This window comes from Durio zibethinus, chromosome 5, assembly GCF_047325235.1.
Source record: "Durio zibethinus cultivar Kanyao isolate XHJ-2024 chromosome 5, ASM4732523v1, whole genome shotgun sequence".
NCBI lineage: Eukaryota > Viridiplantae > Streptophyta > Magnoliopsida > Malvales > Malvaceae > Durio > Durio zibethinus.
The window spans coordinates 31999868-32018525 of NC_143166.1; the positions used below are offsets into that span (position 1 = coordinate 31999868).

Consider the following 18658-nt stretch of genomic DNA (forward strand, 5'->3'; position numbering starts at 1 on the left):
ACCTATTGCGTCAAAATTTTATTGACATGTATAATTATATATATATACTTAAATTTTAAATATACATGCGAACATAAATATGGAAATTTACTTAACTATACTTAAATTTTAAATGAAGTTCTTAGGGTTCTTGTTAAAATTGATTAAATAAAATTTAATTTTGAAAATTAAAATTTATAAAAGTTTAATAAAAAATTAATAATATATTAAAAAAATAGCACCTATTCACAAAATCTCATTGATATTTATCGAACGGTTGGTAGAATTTTCAATAAAAATATCTATTTAAATTATTTGCAAAAGTTATATACTTCATTTATTTTTTATAAGAAAAATTTTAGGAGTAAATAGAATGCTCAATCTCTCAGGTCAGAAAAAGATGTGTCGTATATGACAGTCGAAAATAGGTGACTACAGGTTGTGCATTCGATATGACCTCAATAAATAACCACCGATAGAACTTGAACCCAAATTTTTTTCGTCGAAGTAAACGAACTTAACTGATTAAACCAACCACTTGTTGCTATATACTTCATTTATATCACAAGATTGATTTATTTCTCAATTTTGGTCTTTAAATTTAGTTTTTATTTGATAATTCTTAATAAAAAATCTCTCAAACTTCTTTTAAAATAAAAGTGTAAATGATACATTAGTACTCACAAACTAATCAAATTCGATTCAAATAAAATTCAAATTTGACTCGATTATTATTGAGTCGAACTCAAGTTCAAGTAACTTAACTCATCGATAAAGTCAAGTTTGAGTATTTTTATATTCGGCTCGAGTAGTTCGTGAGCCTAATCGAGCTTGTTATATTTAAATATATTTTTATTATTTTAATTAATAAAATATCTCAAATTCAAGCTTGAGTATAAATAATTGAGTTTTTGTTGAATATAAAAATTAAACTTATTTTTACATATTAATCAAACCTAATTAAGCGAATCAAAGTGACTCGATTTTTATCTCGAATTAAACTCAAATTAAAAAAATAAAACTCGATCAAATTTCGAATCAAATTTCAAGCTTCGAATTTCGAATCGAACTCGAACTTAATATTGTATCGACTCAAATTTAGTCAATTACACCTCTAATCTAAATATTTTCCTACATATATATATATTTGTAATTAGTACCTTTAAACTAGCATTACATTTAGTAGAAAATGTTACAAGATTTTTTTTGTTGTATTAATCTCCCTGCAACTTTTATGAAAGAAATGGTTGAACAAACGTGGGTCGCCATTGATGTACATGTATTTTCTAAAACAATTAAAATTAGATACAACTAACTCAAGTTTGTTAATAAAAATTATTAGTATAAAAATATTTCAATTTCATTCAAATATTATATAAAAAAATCAATGAGTTAAATTAAATGAATAAATCAATCAACGAAAAAAAATTAACATATAATTGTATAAAATAAAAATAAAAAAGAAAAAACTTTATACGAGGGATGGTAAAAAGGTTAAAATTTACTTTCGATAATCAAAATCATTGCGCAAAGCAACATTATTTAGAAATATATATATATTTTATAAAGATTCCTAAAAGAGGACAAGCAAAAGCATAGGTCCGTTACAATATTTAAAAAATAAATAAAATAAAAAGCATAAATCATTATTCCTCAAATTTTTTTAATTCAAAACAATTTAAAAATAAGAAAATTATCAGAGGAGGACAAGTTATCCACGTAATTGAAATTTACGAATTTTTAAAATTTTTACCTTCGAATTTTTTATATTTATAATTTATTCGACGCTGAACATTAATACATCCATCAATCGCCCTTGTTGGCAATTCCCCAATTCTCCGATAGAAAAGCAAAGACGTCATAAATTTTTATAAATATATATTTTAATAAGAATAATTAAGGAATTAGTCCAGGAAAACGACATCGTCTTATGTTGTTCGAGACTACGGGCCCGTACATTCCCACAACCGAGTACTTGTTCAGAGGGTAGATCTGTAAAAATATGAAGCAAACGCGAAAAAACGAAGGAAAAAGCGTAAAGAGACTAATCATTTTGTTCTTCACGAGAATTAGTCTCGTTTTTTTTCTCTTTCTCGATTGATTTTCTTTCCTTATTAAAAAAAAGAATTGGAATTTAATTGGAAAGAATTGAGAGATGAGACTTACAGCTTCTTTCTTTATCTGTGAGTGAAAAAAAAAAAGGGAGAAAAATCCATAGAAAAAAGGAGTTGCCAATGCCTTTTGATTGCCTTACTTTTTGAGCTTTCAAAGCCATGGCCGACGATCTCTGTTTCTTCACTAAGGTCAGTTTTTTTTTTCTTTGGGTATGATTAGTTGGTTTCATTGTCGTTATTTAGAGTGAGATTGAAGATTCTGTCGTTAAATTTTTTATATTTTAGAGTGTCATGTGAATATACTGATCTGATTTTCTGAAATAAAAGATCTTTGTTTTGTACTGTATACCCATGTTTTTTAGGGGGTTTGGTTGCTTTTGTCACTTGAGAAAGAAGCAACACCCAGATTTCATTTTCATTAAACATGTGTTCTTTGATTGTAATGTGAACGTGATTAATTAATTAACTAATGCTAATTCTATATTAAACTAATAAAGTATTGTCTTATTCAACACACAACCGGGCTTTTATAGCTAAATCAGATCAGAGTTTAGTGCTATAGCAATACCCATACCATATCTTTCAAAGAGCTCCATTGCATGAATTATGAATAATAAAGTGATTTTTTGGGGGTTTAAATTGTTTTTGATATCTGGGTAATTCATTAAATTTCAGGATTCTTCCATCCTTAAGTCGCCAAAGAAGTCTCCATTGGTGTTAAGGATGGTTGTATTGTTGTTTGTAATGGTTTGTGGTGTGTATATATGCTCAATTTGTTTGAGGCAAATAAGCACGAGCAGCACGTCTGAGTTTTTGAATATTGGAGTGATCCAAAAGCCGTGTCCAGAACCTAACATAGAGCCATGGGAAATTCCTTACGTACACTATCCGAAACCCAAAACTTATAGCAGGTAAGAAAATGATTTTATTGCTCCTGGGGTTTGGTTTTAGGTTTATGATTTAATTATGGGATTTCTTGTGTGTGATTAGGGCTGAATGTGCGTGCAGTCCTGTCCGGTATTTTGCCATTATGTCAATGCAGAGATCTGGGAGTGGATGGTTTGAAACGTTATTGAACAATCATACTAACATAAGCTCAAATGGGGAGATATTCTCTGTCAAAGTTAGGAGGAGTAATGTGTCAACAATTTTTGAGACTTTGGACAAAGTTTATAACTTAGACTGGTTGAGCAGTGCCTCAAAAAATGAGTGCACCGCTGCAGTTGGCTTGAAGTGGATGCTTAATCAGGTGAGCATCTCATGCCAGAAATGTAATTGCTAAAGTTTAATTGCAATTTGCTAATATTGTTATAGAAGAAATCTTTGGCCTTATTGAAATATCTTATGTTCTTTCCCTGATGAGTCTGTGAACAAGAATTGAGTAGCCTCTTAACTAAATGGTTCACTCTATCTGCTACTCAAAGCCTTATTTATACCAGTTAGATTCATGTTAGGAATGGATAATTTAGTGAGCTGAAGCGAACTCTACAACAAGGTGATCAATGATGAAGCAGAAGAAACCCAAAACATCCTTTATATACGAATAAATTTGTGCTTTTAGTATCTTTAATGGTCTTTTGGTGAATGCAACTTTTGAGTTCCTTGGTTCTAGAGCATGGTCATAAACTCATGATCTCTTTCTGTGTTCAATTTTCTTGTTTCTTCTTATTCTAAATTATCCACAGTCTTTGTTCCTAGCGCCAGTTTTATGTAATTCTCTTGGCAACCAGATGTATTTGCCCTGTAAGTTGAAACATATCCCCTTTTGCTCAAAAAAATTTATATAACTATCCTGGCTTATTTTCCCCTATTATTCACATTTCTGAGAATAATTCAGGGAATAATTCTCAAGTACATCACTAAAGAGAGGAGAGCTGTTGGCATAAATTCTTGGAGTTTTCTTTTTCTTCACATTTTTCTTCAAGTTCATGAGTTAAGGGGGAAAATTGGGACAAACGTGATGTCTCTTGTAGGCTCCTAATGTATTTGATTGCCTTGAGGATCATGTCAAACTTTCTGGACATTCTCTTTCCCATCATGATAATAGAGGGAGGGGTCATCAGAAGTTAGACCGGTGGTGACCTTCCTTTCATGAAATGTAGGGTGTACATTTAGGGGCAAGGGAATTCAAAGCTGTCCCTAGAATAGGCATGAGAGATTGGAATTCAATAAATAGTATTTACTGTTGATAACAATTTCATTGTTAGATGTAGATATTTTAAGGTTCCATTCATTTTCTAATGAGAAGCACAATTATTGGGAAATATTTACCATTACATTGATGGGAAGCAGATATCAAGAGACTTAAGCAAAATCATGAAAAGAAACAGGAAATAAGTTTCTGGTAACAAATAAATACTGGGGAAGAAGAGATGGCAGCTTATGCAATTGTGAGGGTCTAATGTAGTTGAAATCTGTGTTCGGAAGTGGAGAAAATGTATATCAAACAGGAGATATCCTCTTATTTGATGATTTGGGGACTCAAGAAAATGTATTCAATGTTCTTAATGAGGTAATATTTCTTTAGATCTCGGCTATGATGATCTTTTAAGCCTCTGAGATAAACTTCTTCGTTAGTTGAGAACAATGGATGTGATGAAATATTCATTCATGAACATGTTCAAAACAATTTATAAAGATGGTATGTTGTCAACATGTTGCTGTAAGTGCTAAGCGTGGAATTCATAGTATGAGTTTTTGATTATGCTTGTTATTGTATTCATGATCATAATCCTTTACTGCAGGGATTGATGCAACATCATAAAGAAATAGTGGAATACTTTAATACTCGGGGTATTTCAGCTATTTTTCTCTTTAGAAGGAATCTTTTGCGTAGGATGATTTCAATACTAGCAAATTCATATGATCGGAATGCTAAGCTACTAAATGGAACCCACAAGTCTCATGTTCATTCACCTCACGAGGTTTGCATCCCTCCCTCTCTCTCTCTCTCTCTCTCTCTCTCTGTGACATAGCTAAAAGTGTCAACGCTTATGTAATGATTTCAGGCAGAGATACTTGCTAGTTACAAGCCTGTAGTCAATGCAACATTGCTCATTCCAAATCTACGGCAGGTTGAAGAGACAACTAAAAAAGCTTTGGAGTACTTTAAAAGCACCCGGCACATCATTCTTTACTATGAGGATGTAGTAAAGAACCACACTGTAAGAAAAAAAAATGCCAGAAAAAGCTGATCTTTTGCTCTGCTTAATGAATATTTTATCCAAGCGTGGGTTCTTAAGAGAGTCATTTCTGTTAATCTTGTAGAAATTAGTCCAGGTTCAAGAATTCCTAAAGGTTCCAAGGAGCGAGTTAAGGAGTCGTCAGGTAAAGATACACAAGGGATCATTATCCAATCACATTCAGAATTGGGATGATGTAGAAAAGGCCCTCAATGGAACGCAGTATGAAAGCTACCTATATGGAGATTGCAGGAAGTAAAGCGCTAGCATGATGTACATTCTATTATTGACCCTTTTTCTCCATTTTTTGTTTCTATCTCCAATTGGCAGGAGCCAACAGGGAACCCACCAAGCCACCCTGTTGGAATTTTGGCTACAGCATGCTCATTTTGCTTTCAACTTAGAAACCTGTTTTTTTTTTTTTTGCCCCTTCTTTTAGCCTCACACCTACTATTCTCTTCATTCTTTTGCCCCATTGTTTTTCTCTTGATTTCCCTTTAACAGAGAAACTCTACTGTATTTATGCCAATCAAAGGGAAAATTGATTTTTTGAATATATATGTTTATGTCCCTTCTTTTTATAGAAAGTTTCTCTTATCACTATGTTTAGTACTACTGTATATATATATGTATATATATATATATATGTATATATATATATATATGTGTATCACTCATCTATGACACTATCACGGGGATTACATTTCATGGGGATCAGATCCACGTGAAAAGACAGATTTGAGAAATTTGATGTGTTTAATGAAGTTGTTATTGGCAAATTGGGCAAGTGGTGTTTCCAGCCAACTATAACATGCTTTGGACTTGGCTTTGCTTCAATGATTGTTGGCTTTGTCAGAAGTCACCGTCATCTATCCTGTCTATCTCACTAGTATTATTTGCGGTCATTGGCCACAACTTTTATGCTGGTAAAATTATATCCGATAACTTTGGATAGATGTTTCGTATATTTGTTTTTTATAATTATATTTTGTATTTTAATCATATTGATATAATTAAAATATAATGTTACACATATAGTGTTTTGTATCTTACATGTTACATGTTTAAAATATAATTAATTAATTAATTATATTATCGTGTTAATACGTATAAATAATATATTTATAATATGCATATAATTATATTGTAATATTTTTATTATATTATGATTTTGATTTAATATTAAATTATTAATTAGATATTTTAGTATAAATAATATATAATTGTATTAATCATATTATATCGTGTTATTTATTTTTAAAATAAATTAAAATATATTAATTATATCATATCGTATGTAACATATATAATAAATATATTATATTTATATTTTAATTATTTATATTATTTAAAGATTTTTATTATATTGGTGTTAAAATTATTTATATTATATTTAAAATTATATCTAATATAAAATAGACATGAATCGTCATATTTAGATAAATTTGCCAATAACTGAACGAAGAATGAGTAATTCGAAAAAAAAAAAAAAAAAAAACGAATTGCGAACAAAGTGCATGAAGATTGAAGAGCAAGGAAGTTTAGGATTTGTCGGGCGGCGAACCCAAAGAAGAAAAAGTTCGTCAAAGTTGAAACGCGTAACGCGCTCACATTCAAAGTTCCACTCCCCCCCCCCCCCCCCCCCCCCCCGGCAAAAGCATTGACCGGCAAAAACCGTGATACGTGTTTTTAGCTTCGTTTTGACCCTTCAACTTCTCAATTTTATTCCCTGATGTTAACTAGAACGTGCTTTGTCTTTTTTTCCTCTGTTTCCCCAATTTGGACCCGATCAATGGTTGACATTACATGCAAAATATGCCGCTCCAACATCATAACAATTCACCATATATATTATATAATAATATCTGACATATTATTTTTGTATATATTATTTTAAATAAAATTAAATATTAAATTATATAATATGATATGAAAATTGGATAATCATCCCCGAATGATCAATGATTAACAAATTTGAGTTATTGGTAGAGATGACAATAAATTAGGTGAAGATAAATTTTTACTTATCTTGAATTCGATTGAATTTTATAATTATAATATTTAAATTCAATTCGATAAATTTTTTTAATTTTTTAATTTGAATTCGATCCGATATTACATAAAATCATATTAGATTCAATTCAATTTAAGTTAATAAAATATTATTGTTAATATAAATATAAAATTAAATAAATAACTTAAAATATATTATATATATGTATATCAGGTCAGATTAAGATTGATTTATTTAAATTTTAACTTTAATTTTTTATCATATTATTCGACCTGAAATTTGATTTTAAAACTCTATAGCATTGGTTTGATCAAAACTTTTGAGGAGGATTGTCATATCTGGTTGTTGGTTAGTCAAAGACTTAAAATTGAATATCCAAATCTATGGTTCCCGAATTTATCAAAAAAAAATTTTTTTTGGCCTTTTAGGTTTTTGAATAAGCCTTTAAATGGAATCTACCTTTTCAATAATGATCGAAATTTAGGTTCTATAAAAAAAAAAAGGAAAAACTTACTATATCGAGAATTCAAGGTTGGGAGAAACAGAAGAACAAGAGAATAACTGGAATGCTCTGTATTTTACTGAAGTAAAAGTGTATATGATGATGTACAAAGAAGGGTAGGGTGACCCTCTATTTATAGTTGAGGCCCTTAGCTACATTTATAGCTAAATCCCTAAAATCAATGAATTACAATCAATCAAGGATTACACAGATTACATTCAATCAGGATTTTGCTTCTTGATTTTTAGGGTTAACCAGATTCACCAGAAGGCTCTTACTGATCTTGTGCGCTTCTAGAAGATCCTGTACACTTCTAGAAGATCTCGAGCACTTTTCTTTTTGTGTACTTCCCTAATGTGGTGTGAGCATCTTGCAGGCCTTGGCCTGGTTGTGTGGGCTGGCCTGCATGCTGTGTGGGTGGTCTAAACTCCTTTCCAAGGCCTAGTACGCAATCCTCCACCAATGCTCCTAGTGCGCGAGCCTCAACCTCGGGTGCACATACTGGTGCACCTGATGTGCCTGGCGCACTTACCCAAGGCATGACATTCTCCCCCATCTAATTGTGCAACGTCCCTACTGCGTCCCTTGCTTGGTACTGCCTGATCTGATCCCGAAACTGCCATAAGTCTTTTATTGGTTCCCAACTCGTTTCATTGTCTAGAAGTCCCTTCCAGCGCACTAAGTACTCTTGTCTTGGTTGGTAGTTCTTTTGCCTCACTTTTCGATTAGCTATAATGCTGTGGACCTTCTTCTCATATGAGGCCCTAGCTCTCAATGGTGCACGCTTTGACTCTGCCCGTCCTGGATCTCTCTCATCTTCATAGAATGGCTTGAGCATGCTAACATAAAACATCAGGTGTACCCTCGGCTTGAGTGGCATATCCAACTTAGAGGCAACCTTGTCTATCTTTTTGACTACTTGGAAAAGTCCCTCATACCTCTGGACTAGGCCTTTGTGCAACCCCCTATGGCGCATAATGGGATGCAGCTTCACCAACACCAAGCCTTCTACTTAAAACTACACGTCTCGCCTATTCTGGTTTGCCCACTTCTTCGACCTCTTTGCCACCTTGTGGAGATACATTCTAGCCAAGTCAGCTTGTTCTTGCCAAGCCTTGGCAAACTTGTATGCTGTTGGATTCAGCCCTATATAACCTGCAACAATCGAACCGGGCATTAGCGATTGCTGACCTGTTACCACCTCAAACGAACTCTGGTTCGTTACCTTACTCTTTTGCAAGTTGTAAGAAAATTGGACGACATCTAACAGCTTTGGCCAGTCCATTTGTGTGGCACTTACATAATGCCTGAGGTAGACCTCCAATAGCCCATTCACACGCTCAGTTTGCCCATCGGTCTACGGATGCATGCTAGTGAAAAAGTTCAAGTCTAACCCTAACAGCTTGAACAACTCAGTCCAGAACCTACCCATGAAACACTTATCCCGATCACTAACAATGGTTTTCGGCACTCCCCAATATTTCATCACGTTCTTAAGGAGTAATCGGCTGACTCCTTTGTTGGACACTTTTTGGTTGCTGGAATTAAGACCCCATACTTGGAAAACCTGTCCACCACTATCATAATGCTTTCGAACCCCTCTGCCTTGGGTAGATCGACTATAAAGTCCAGAGCGACGTTCTCTCATGGTCACTCTGGCACTGGAAATGGCTCTAAGAGACCGTCTAGTTTCTTGAGCTCCACCTTGTCTTGTTGGCACATAAGACAGGTTTTCACATAGGCATTCACATCTTCCCTCATTTGCTGCTAGTAGTATCGATCCTTTATCAAAGCTAAGGTACAACTCACCCTTAGATGTCCAGCCCACCTTGAATCATAGCACTTGTGCATGACTTCCCTACGGAGCTTCCTATGCTGCGGCACAAACGGTCTATTACCCTTAGTATACAACAAACCTTTTTGCAACCAAAATCGCCTGGTCTAACCATGCTAGGCATACTCTATGAGAGCCTTGACTGTAGGATCGTGCGCAAGCCCTTCCTTGATGTACCATACCAAAGATCCTTCTAGTTGGCTAATGGCAGCAAGGTTAGCCTTCTTGCTTAGGGCATTTACCACCAGGTTCGCTCGCCTTGGCTTATACTCCATCTGGAAATCGAATTTGTAAGAAAATCCTGCCATCTCACCTGCTTGGGGGACAGCTTCTTCTGTGATTGAAAGTAGCTGGTCGCCACATTGTCCGTTCTAACCACGAACCTCAATCCCAACAGGTAATGGCGTCAAGTGCACAAGTAGTACACCACTGTAGTAATCTTTTTCTTCTGGATCGTGTACCTGCGCTCAGTCTTGTTTAGCTTTCTACTCTCGAACGCGATTGGATGTCTCTCATGCATCAACACGCTCCCTATTGTGTGGTCTGATGCATCCGCATGCACCTCATACAATGTGGCATGGGCTGGCAAGGCCAAGACTGGCTCTTCGATCACAACTTGCTTCAACTGATCAAAGGCTTCTTGGCACCCTAGGCTCTACTCCCATGCTCTCCCTTTTCTTGAGCAAGTTAGTCAATGGCATAGCTATGGCTAAATGGCCTTTGATGAAATGCCTGTAGTGGTTGACTAGCCCAAGGAATGACTTCAATTCAATGACCTTGGCTGGCAGTTCCCACTCTAGGATAGTGCTCACCTTACCTTCATCCATGCGAATTCTGCCACCTCCCACTATATGGCTTAGGAATGGGATTTTTTGCTAGGCAAATGAGCATTTCTCCCTTTTGACATACAGTTTGTGCGCTCACAACACCTCGAACATCTGCCTCAAATGGTCTACATACTCTCCCTTTGAAATAAAAATTTACTTGATTACAAATAAAAAAATAAAAAAATATTTAAATACAATAAAAATATAAAAACTTATTTAAAGAAATTGAAATAGTTCAAAAACACTTTTAAGTATTTTAACTAATAAAAAAAGAAATCTTAATTCTTTTAGAGATAAAACAGGTTAAAAAAAAAAACATATGAATTGCATCATTAATTATCTATCACTATTAAGTTTCAATTACATAATTATTCTCTTTGAACTATAATTTATTAACATATCAAAAACTATATATATGGGAATCTATATTATGAAATTAATGTCTAATGAAATAATGACATAGTATACCTAAAAGTAAACCCTTTTCTTTAGTACTTCAATCTTCTGTTTTATATCATCAAACTTAAATTGTGTACATAATTTGGCAACTCCATGTTTATTATTTTAAGGTTGATTTTATTTTTTGTTTGGAACTTCCTAGTATTTGAAAGTCATTTTGAGTTTTAATTAATTCAGAATCAAATCGAATCAGATCTCATAAGAGAGATAAATTCTCTTAAGCTTATTTTTTCATTCATAAAACTAAAAAATTGAGATTTTATTTAAAGAGAACCAAACTTCTTATCACTCGAACTAACACGCGTTGGTTAAGGTTGATTTTATTAAATTTTGAAATCTAATGCTTAAATGAAGCATGTGAGAATAATTTTTTTTTGTACCATCAAAGATGTTTTGGGATTAGATATCTCACTAACAAAACTTAAGTTAATATAAAAAATAAATTATAATTATGGGGTTTATAAATATGAGAAGTAAGGATATTCAAATATTTTCCAAATGCAAGAAGTGAAAACCTTCCTAAATTACTACAATTAAGTTTTTTAAAGAGTTAATGGCATGAATATTTTTTAAATTATAATAAAATATTTAATGTAATATATGAATTTTAAAATTTTTTAAATATAATATTTGAATTATAAATCTGTTAATTAATATAATTCTCATATCTAATGATAAAACGGGATAAATAAATAAATTTTTAAATACTACATTAATTAATAAATTTATAATTTAAATATCACATTAAAAATTATTAAAATTTAGATACCAAATTAAATATTTTATTGTAGTTTAGAAATCATTTATGATATTAATACTTTTTAAAATTACAAGTATAAAAAAATTTACAATTAAACTTAACAATTTAAAACATAATACAGTGACACAATACAAAAATGATACAAATAAATAATATAAAAATAATACGACTTAAAACTTAAAAAAATTATAAATAAATTTAATAAAGTCAAAAAAATTATATTTTATATTTTTATTTTAACATGATCTGTGACACATAAGTTTAGTATAAAAAACGATATAAATATATTATTTTATATGATATGATGATACGAATTATCAAATTTAACTGCAATCATAATCAATTATTATATCTATATATAATATATTACTAACAATCAATCAATAAATTAAAACAAACTAAATATAACTAATAAATTAAATCTATATATAGTAAAATTCTAAAATCTCCTCCCTTCAACTGAATCAAAACCGTGTTTGAGATACTGAATATCTAAGTTAATAATTATTTATTTATAATTAATAGTCATATGCTACAGTAGAACATATAAGTAAAACAAAGTAAAGCAGGGTCTAATTGGACCGCCGGTTGCATCTACACCGTCCAGGTAAGCAAGATACGCCCCCACACGACAGCCAAGTGGGTCCCTGCCTAAACTCACGGGACGGCAACAAAACACGCAGACAACGCGAACGGTGTAACCGAGGCCCTCACCATTTTTACCCATAACTCAGATCTCACCGCCTTCCTTTACAAGCTTACATTTCCTTCAACCACAGCTCTCTCTCTCTCTTTCTTTTATTAATTTTTTGTTTCTCTCGTTTGCCTCTTAACGGAGAGAGAAAGAAAAAAAAGAACACCCAGAGTCTCAGATCAGGTTGTTATCTATATATCAAGATGCAATCAAGCAACGGTCCTGATCTGAACTCAAAGCCGCCACAGCAACAAGGCAGCCAGCAACAGCAACAGCCGCAGTGGGTGCCAAACCAGTGGATGGGAGCCATGGAATACCCGGTGGCTGCGATGGTAATGATGCAGCAGCAGATGATGATGTATCCTCATCATTATATGCCTTACAACAATCATCATTTCCAGTATCAACAATATCAACAGCAGCAGCAGCAACAACAAAAACAGCAACACCAGCAGCAAAGCTACTTACAGAAACAGCAGCAAGGATCTAATGCGGATGAGGTTAAAACGATCTGGGTTGGTGACCTTGTTCATTGGATGGACGAAACTTATCTTCATTGTTGCTTTTCTCACACTGGAGAGGTAAAAACAATAACAGTAACAGCATGAAATGATAGAATCTTACGTTAGATCTTTTTGGTGATTTAAGGAATCTTTTGGTTTTGTTACTTTGTTGTTATTGCTTGTTTGTGGGGTTTTATATGTTTTATGGGGTATTAAGGTTTGAGCCAGGTTCGTGCTAGATTAGAGGATAGAGGAAATAATAAATAATTAATTAATTAAAGAGAATTTATGAAATGGGTTACAGTTAAAAGTGTGTTTCCTATAATTAAGTTGGCTTTATCAATGGTGGGATAGATGAAAATGCTCCATAATCAATCATTAAAATGTGTTGTAGACGATTTGTGGTTTAGTTCATTTTCAAGATAGAAGGAATGTTAAGTTTGTGGTTTATTTTTGTTAATGTAATTAAGGTAATTTATTTAGGATTGTTTATTTAATTAAGTTGTATATTTTGAACATTAAAGGTGGTTAATTTAAAGAAAAAGATTGTTTCTAATTTAAGCTGAACAGATCAATAGCCTATTGTTAATTGTCATAATAAAGTAGTAATGAATAATTGCGAAAAGTCCTTTTATGCTGTTATGTCAACTGTAGAGGATTAGGTTCTGGTTAAAGTCAGTTCACATCTCATTTAATAAACATGAATTGGAAGTGATTTAATCATAAAAAATCCACAGTTCATATCAAAAGCAGTCTCAGTTTGTTCTTGTTAGAACTTTAATACAATAGTTGAGCCCTTTCCTATCAGCCTAAGCTTGTAGGATAATTGGTCACAAAATTTAACATGGTATTAGAGCTCTTGAGTTTGAATCCTAGAAAACATGTCTCCCTTTTATTATTTCTTCAGCTAGTGTCTTGTTGCCCCTTATGCTGTGTAATGCTTATCTTTATTTCAGCTTGCCGTTTCTTTCTACACTTGGGTTCGTGTGCAAGCCTGTTAATCGTTTATCCGGCTTGCATGTGAGGGGGCATGTTAGAACTAGAATTTTAATCTTTTCATGTTGGGTGTTAATTAGGGGGTGTTGGCCAGATGACAAAATCAAATTTGTTTCAATTGCATTTTCCCCTGCTACATGGACTTCTCTAAGCCTTTGAGCCTTTAGATTTTTTTGTTCAATCTTGTTGATGAACACTTGAAATAGAATCCTCTTGATCTGGATTCAAAAGTTACTGAGATGGTTATGTGGTAGTGTAAAGTTATGGAAACATTTTGAAAAAAGTGCTCGGCTCATATTGACATTTATTTTCTGAGAAAGCTCTCATGTACCCATGATCTTGTAGAAAGCTTTCTTCTTTTCTTTGCTTGTGTTACTTGAAAATATTCCTAACAGAAAAGGAGGGAGGGGGAGCTAAGACTTCATATCTTTTACTATCCTTTGCAACCTCGAAAACTTGCAAAAGATTTTTTTAGTTTTAGTTTCTTGGAAGATTAGCTGCTCACTGTGCGTCACATTCTTGATTTGTGACCGATACCTTTTTGAACATTTTACTTGATTATCAGATGACACGCTCTCATAAGTAAATATGTTCTGCTTGTCATCGCCATTTTACCTTGCTTACTGACATTTGCTATTTCAAAATCCAGGTTTCTTCTGTAAAAATTATTCGCAATAAGCAAACTGGTCAGTCTGAAGGATATGGATTTGTGGAATTTAACTCACGAGCAACAGCTGAAAAGGTTTTACAAAGCTATAATGGCTCTCCAATGCCAAGTACAGAGCAGCGTTTTCGTCTGAATTGGGCTTCATTCAGTGTGAATGAAAGGCGATTGGATGCTGGTTCTGACCTATCTATATTTGTAGGAGATTTGGCTGTGGATGTAACTGATACAATATTGCATGAAACCTTTTCTAGTAGATTTCAATCTGTCAAAGGTGCAAAAGTTGTCATTGATTCAAATACTGGTCGTTCAAAAGGTTATGGCTTTGTTAGGTTTGGTGATGAAAATGAAAGGTCAAGGGCCATGACTGAAATGAGTGGTGCGTATTGCTCAAGTAGACCTATGAGAATTGGTGTTGCTACTCCCAAGAAAGCATCTGGATATCAACAACAGTATTCTTCACAAGGTACCTTGATATTTTATCCTTACCAAATTAGTCCAGTTACTTCCCTTTAAATGAAATTAATATTTTTGTCCTTAGTAGCAACAGAATTCCTCTCTTCAGCCTGATCTATTCATCAGTGAACGCTGGTATTTAAGCCGAGTCATATTGTGATTTTTTATCCTTTTTATTTCTTTCTAAGTTGAAAGTCGTCATCTCAGGCTTGTTTTAACATGATGAACTGTGCTATTTCAAAGGGTTCATCATCTGGCTTTTGTTTTTTGTTGGAGTATGGAGGTCTCAGGATTTTCCTTATTCCTGTTATCATCATGTTCACTTGTCAGTTGAATAAATGACTGCTGAGCTACTTATTTCTAAAAAGTAAAATTGTCCTTTGAATGTATTACATTTGTATCTTAAAGCTTGATGTCAATTTTAATTGAATCATATTTATATTCTCCTTTTTGTTAGCTTTGGTATTGGCTGGTGGACATGCATCAAATAGTGCTGTAGCCCAAGGTTCTCAATCTGATAATGAATCAAATAATGCTACTGTGAGTCCTTCTCCTTACTTGTGTGCTATCTTCACCCCTTTATCTACTATTGATGACGAAGTTATGTTTCTTGCAGATATTTGTTGGAGGACTTGACTCAGATGTTAGTGAGGATGATCTAAGACAACCTTTTTCCCAGTTTGGTGAGGTCATATCTGTAAAAATACCACCCGGAAAAGGATGTGGGTTTGTGCAATTTGCAAACAGGTGCCTCCTTATATGTACTTCACCACATTGTAGTTTACCTTATGTTGAAGTGTTGTAACTATTATTAAGGATTCTTATTTAGAGCTGCACTAGTGGTAATACCTTCACAATATTGATGGACATTTTAAAATTAAGTGATGCAGCATGATACGTTTCTGATAGTTGGTATCGTGGTTTATTGTTATTTAATCCTGATGCCTTTTGTAATGCAATGTGTTTGCATTTTAGGAAGAATGCTGAGGAAGCAATCCAGAGTTTGAATGGGACAACCATAGGCAAGCAGACTGTCCGTCTTTCTTGGGGTCGCACTATAGGAAACAAACAGGTAAATTTATGCTAAAGTGGATATTCTTTGTAGGAACTGTGTTATGGCCTAATGCTGCCTTGCTCTTTTTCAAATGCTTGGAGTTTGAGGATTTATAATTCCTAGGTCTAAGCCCAGGCGTATGAGGCATCTGACTCAGGAGAAAGGGAATAGAAGAAAGTTGCTTTATATTGTGCACATCCAGTGGAATGAAAGAGAAAAAAATGGAAGTTCTTTGCTAAGTCATAATTAATTTGCCTGTGGTTGCATAAAATCATAGTATAGCTTGAGTTATATTGCAATCTACATAAGGTGGAAATGTACTCCCTCCTTTATTCCCCCTTCCTTCTGCTATTGTTTCTCTTTGCTTCGTTTCCCCTGAATTACTCAGCTTGGTTTCTCATCTAAGTTTTTATATTATTTATATATTGTAGCTTACTTCTTAAAACTGATTTTTACAGTGGAGAGCTGATTCTGGTAACCAGTGGAATGGAGGATATCATCGAGGACAAGGTTATGGTGGTTATGGCTACAGCTATGCTACAACACCAAATCAGGATCCAAGCATGTATACTGCAGCTGCTGTTCCTGGTGCTTCTTAAGAGGGGTTGTATGACAATCACCAATGGCTTGTAATCTGAACTTGCAGGAGAAGTTAGAGATTATTCATCAGATTCATTTTTTAAGGATGGATTTTGCTTCCTGCTTTGGCTGATCTTCAGGTTACAAATTTTTGTAGCTGGATTTAATTTTTAAATGGAGTTACTTTTAGAACTGTATTAATATGTCATTTACAACATTAATTTTGTGCTTGAGAGGTGTTTTTCGATGTGTCGGGAAGATTTCTTGTTCTGTTCTTTTTCCTTTTATTTGTTCAGAATTGGATTCACATACAGACAGTGAAAGAGGATGAGCTTAATCACCAATTTTTTACATGTTGGAGCAAATAAAAGTTATGTTTTGCAAGTCATAGTCTTTTACTTTTGTTGCTTCATTGAGTGGACCTGGCCTGGTGTCTCTGCAATGTCGTAGCCATGTTCCAAGACCATGTTATAGGCCTAATGAACTATCAACATTCGATCACCAAGCTTCATATTAAAAGGGGCCATCATTATTTGACACCAATACCAGCACTTGAAAAAGAAAACAGATCATCAGTGAACTAACTGCGATTTCATATATTTTGCCGCCTATGCAAGTAACATTCAACACAACAAAGAAGCATGCATTAGCACCACAAGAAAATGGAAGTCTCATTCTTTGTCTTTCTTTTTTTGTGGCCTTTGCACTATGTTTGGGGGGACAAGATTTGATCCTCTTGATAAATCCATGAAAGCTCAGCGATCGAAAGGGGTGTACTTTTCTTGTGTGTCTAATGATACAAAATTTTCAAATGTTTATGTCGGACGTCAATGGCTTGAAGGACGCCGACAAAATTATTGCTCTGCCAGGGCAACCTGATGGATTGTATTTCAATTCAGTTCACGGGGTACGTGACTTTTGATCCTGGAACCCGGAGAGCACTCTTATATTATTTTGTTGGATCCAAGAATTCTGACACTTTTTTTTAATTATTATTTTATATGGTTAGAATATCTTGGAGTACATGTTTCTGTGTCTGTCCTTGATGTGCATGTAACCAATGCAAAATTGTCCTAATCAATGCTTTTGGGAATGTTCATGACCTGCTTGTTCTCCATTTGGCAATGGCGCAATGTTTTTGGGAATATGCAGAAGGAAGAGTAACAGTGACATCAACAAATATGCAATAGAACAACTCCATAAAATATACCATATCTCAATTGTAACTCCTGATACATGAATAGTGAGATAAAACAATACGAAGAAAGAAACTTGCGATATCGTAATTACATTTTATGATTAAATCTTTAAACGATAAATAAAATAATTATGATATTAATTTTACTAATTTTATATTCTTCATGGAAGATGAAAATTGTTAGAATAGGCTCAAAAACTCGAAAATAAAACTTTTTTAGTTTAAAATATATTAAATAAATGAAGTTTATGAGCTTTACATAACAAAACATCTATAGCTGATCAAATTTGACATTGAATATATTAAGAGAGTTGACACAGAAATTAAATCACATGTTGCAAATTTATTACTAATATTGCTTTTGTTAAGTCAAATTGGGGTTTGATTAATTGGATTATTATTGGGTCATACATATCGTCATCAAAGAAAAAAAAATGAAAATCATGTGTTTTTTGAGAAGCACCAGCAGCCATTTTTTTGCATATAGTTCAATTTTTTTTTCCTATTGAAAAATCTTTTATTCCCTCAATCCCAAAATTGTCGTCTCTTATTAAATTTTTTGAGTAAAATTAACTCAATTATGGTTATTAATTCTAATAAAATTTTAAAAAAAAATTTTAAAAACAAGATTTATAAATTTTGAATTTCAAAATTTTAATTTAATGTATTATTTTAAATAATAAAGGTTGAAGTTAAATTTATTTAACTAAAAAAAAATTAAATAAGAACAACTTAAATGGGACAAAGGGAATAATTCTCAATATGAGAGACATATATGCAACTTGACATGACTTGGCAACTAAGCTTCATCTTGTTTGCTTTCTAAAACCAAAATTAAGCATG

The 18658-nt window shown here is 33.2% G+C and overlaps 2 protein-coding genes across 3 annotated transcripts; both read left to right on the top strand.

Moving 5' to 3' along the window:
* The first annotated feature begins 2007 nt into the window (after positions 1 to 2007).
* LOC111283016 (uncharacterized) lies at positions 2008 to 5833 on the top strand. The gene is made up of 6 exons (XM_022871365.2): positions 2008 to 2282; positions 2769 to 3004; positions 3084 to 3342; positions 4838 to 5017; positions 5102 to 5257; positions 5361 to 5833. Exons 1-6 carry the CDS (start codon positions 2253 to 2255, stop codon positions 5532 to 5534), a joined length of 1035 nt encoding a protein of 344 aa, XP_022727100.2. The 5' UTR covers positions 2008 to 2252; the 3' UTR covers positions 5535 to 5833.
* A 6537-nt stretch (positions 5834 to 12370) lies between these two features.
* LOC111281959 (polyadenylate-binding protein RBP47-like) lies at positions 12371 to 17001 on the top strand. Of its 2 annotated transcripts, XR_002689181.2 has the most exons (7): positions 12371 to 12946; positions 14514 to 14994; positions 15442 to 15524; positions 15601 to 15731; positions 15960 to 16056; positions 16162 to 16347; positions 16497 to 16875. XR_002689181.2 is itself a non-coding variant. In XM_022869810.2 (6 exons), the coding sequence occupies exons 1-6, from the start codon at positions 12569 to 12571 to the stop codon at positions 16635 to 16637; spliced, it is 1311 nt and encodes a 436-aa protein (XP_022725545.1). In that variant the 5' UTR covers positions 12371 to 12568; the 3' UTR covers positions 16638 to 17001. The 2 variants fall into 2 exon arrangements, 1 of the variants encoding a protein (XP_022725545.1); XM_022869810.2 differs by lacking the exon at positions 16162 to 16347 and having other exon boundaries at positions 16497 to 17001.
* The last annotated feature ends 1657 nt before the right edge of the window (positions 17002 to 18658 follow it).

Excerpts from the sequence above, each read along its gene's own strand:
- LOC111281959 (XM_022869810.2), top strand. The coding sequence starts at position 12,569 with ATGCAATCAAGCAACGGTCCTGATCTGAACTCAAAGCCGCCACAGCAA. Across the intron at positions 12,947-14,513 it reads GCTTTTCTCACACTGGAGAG|GTTTCTTCTGTAAAAATTAT; the intron begins GTAAAAACAATA and ends TTCAAAATCCAG. Across the intron at positions 16,057-16,496 it reads GCACTATAGGAAACAAACAG|TGGAGAGCTGATTCTGGTAA; the intron begins GTAAATTTATGC and ends TGATTTTTACAG.
- LOC111283016 (XM_022871365.2), top strand. The coding sequence starts at position 2,253 with ATGGCCGACGATCTCTGTTTCTTCACTAAG. Across the intron at positions 3,005-3,083 it reads AAACCCAAAACTTATAGCAG|GGCTGAATGTGCGTGCAGTC; the intron begins GTAAGAAAATGA and ends GTGTGTGATTAG. Across the intron at positions 5,258-5,360 it reads ATGTAGTAAAGAACCACACT|AAATTAGTCCAGGTTCAAGA; the intron begins GTAAGAAAAAAA and ends TTAATCTTGTAG.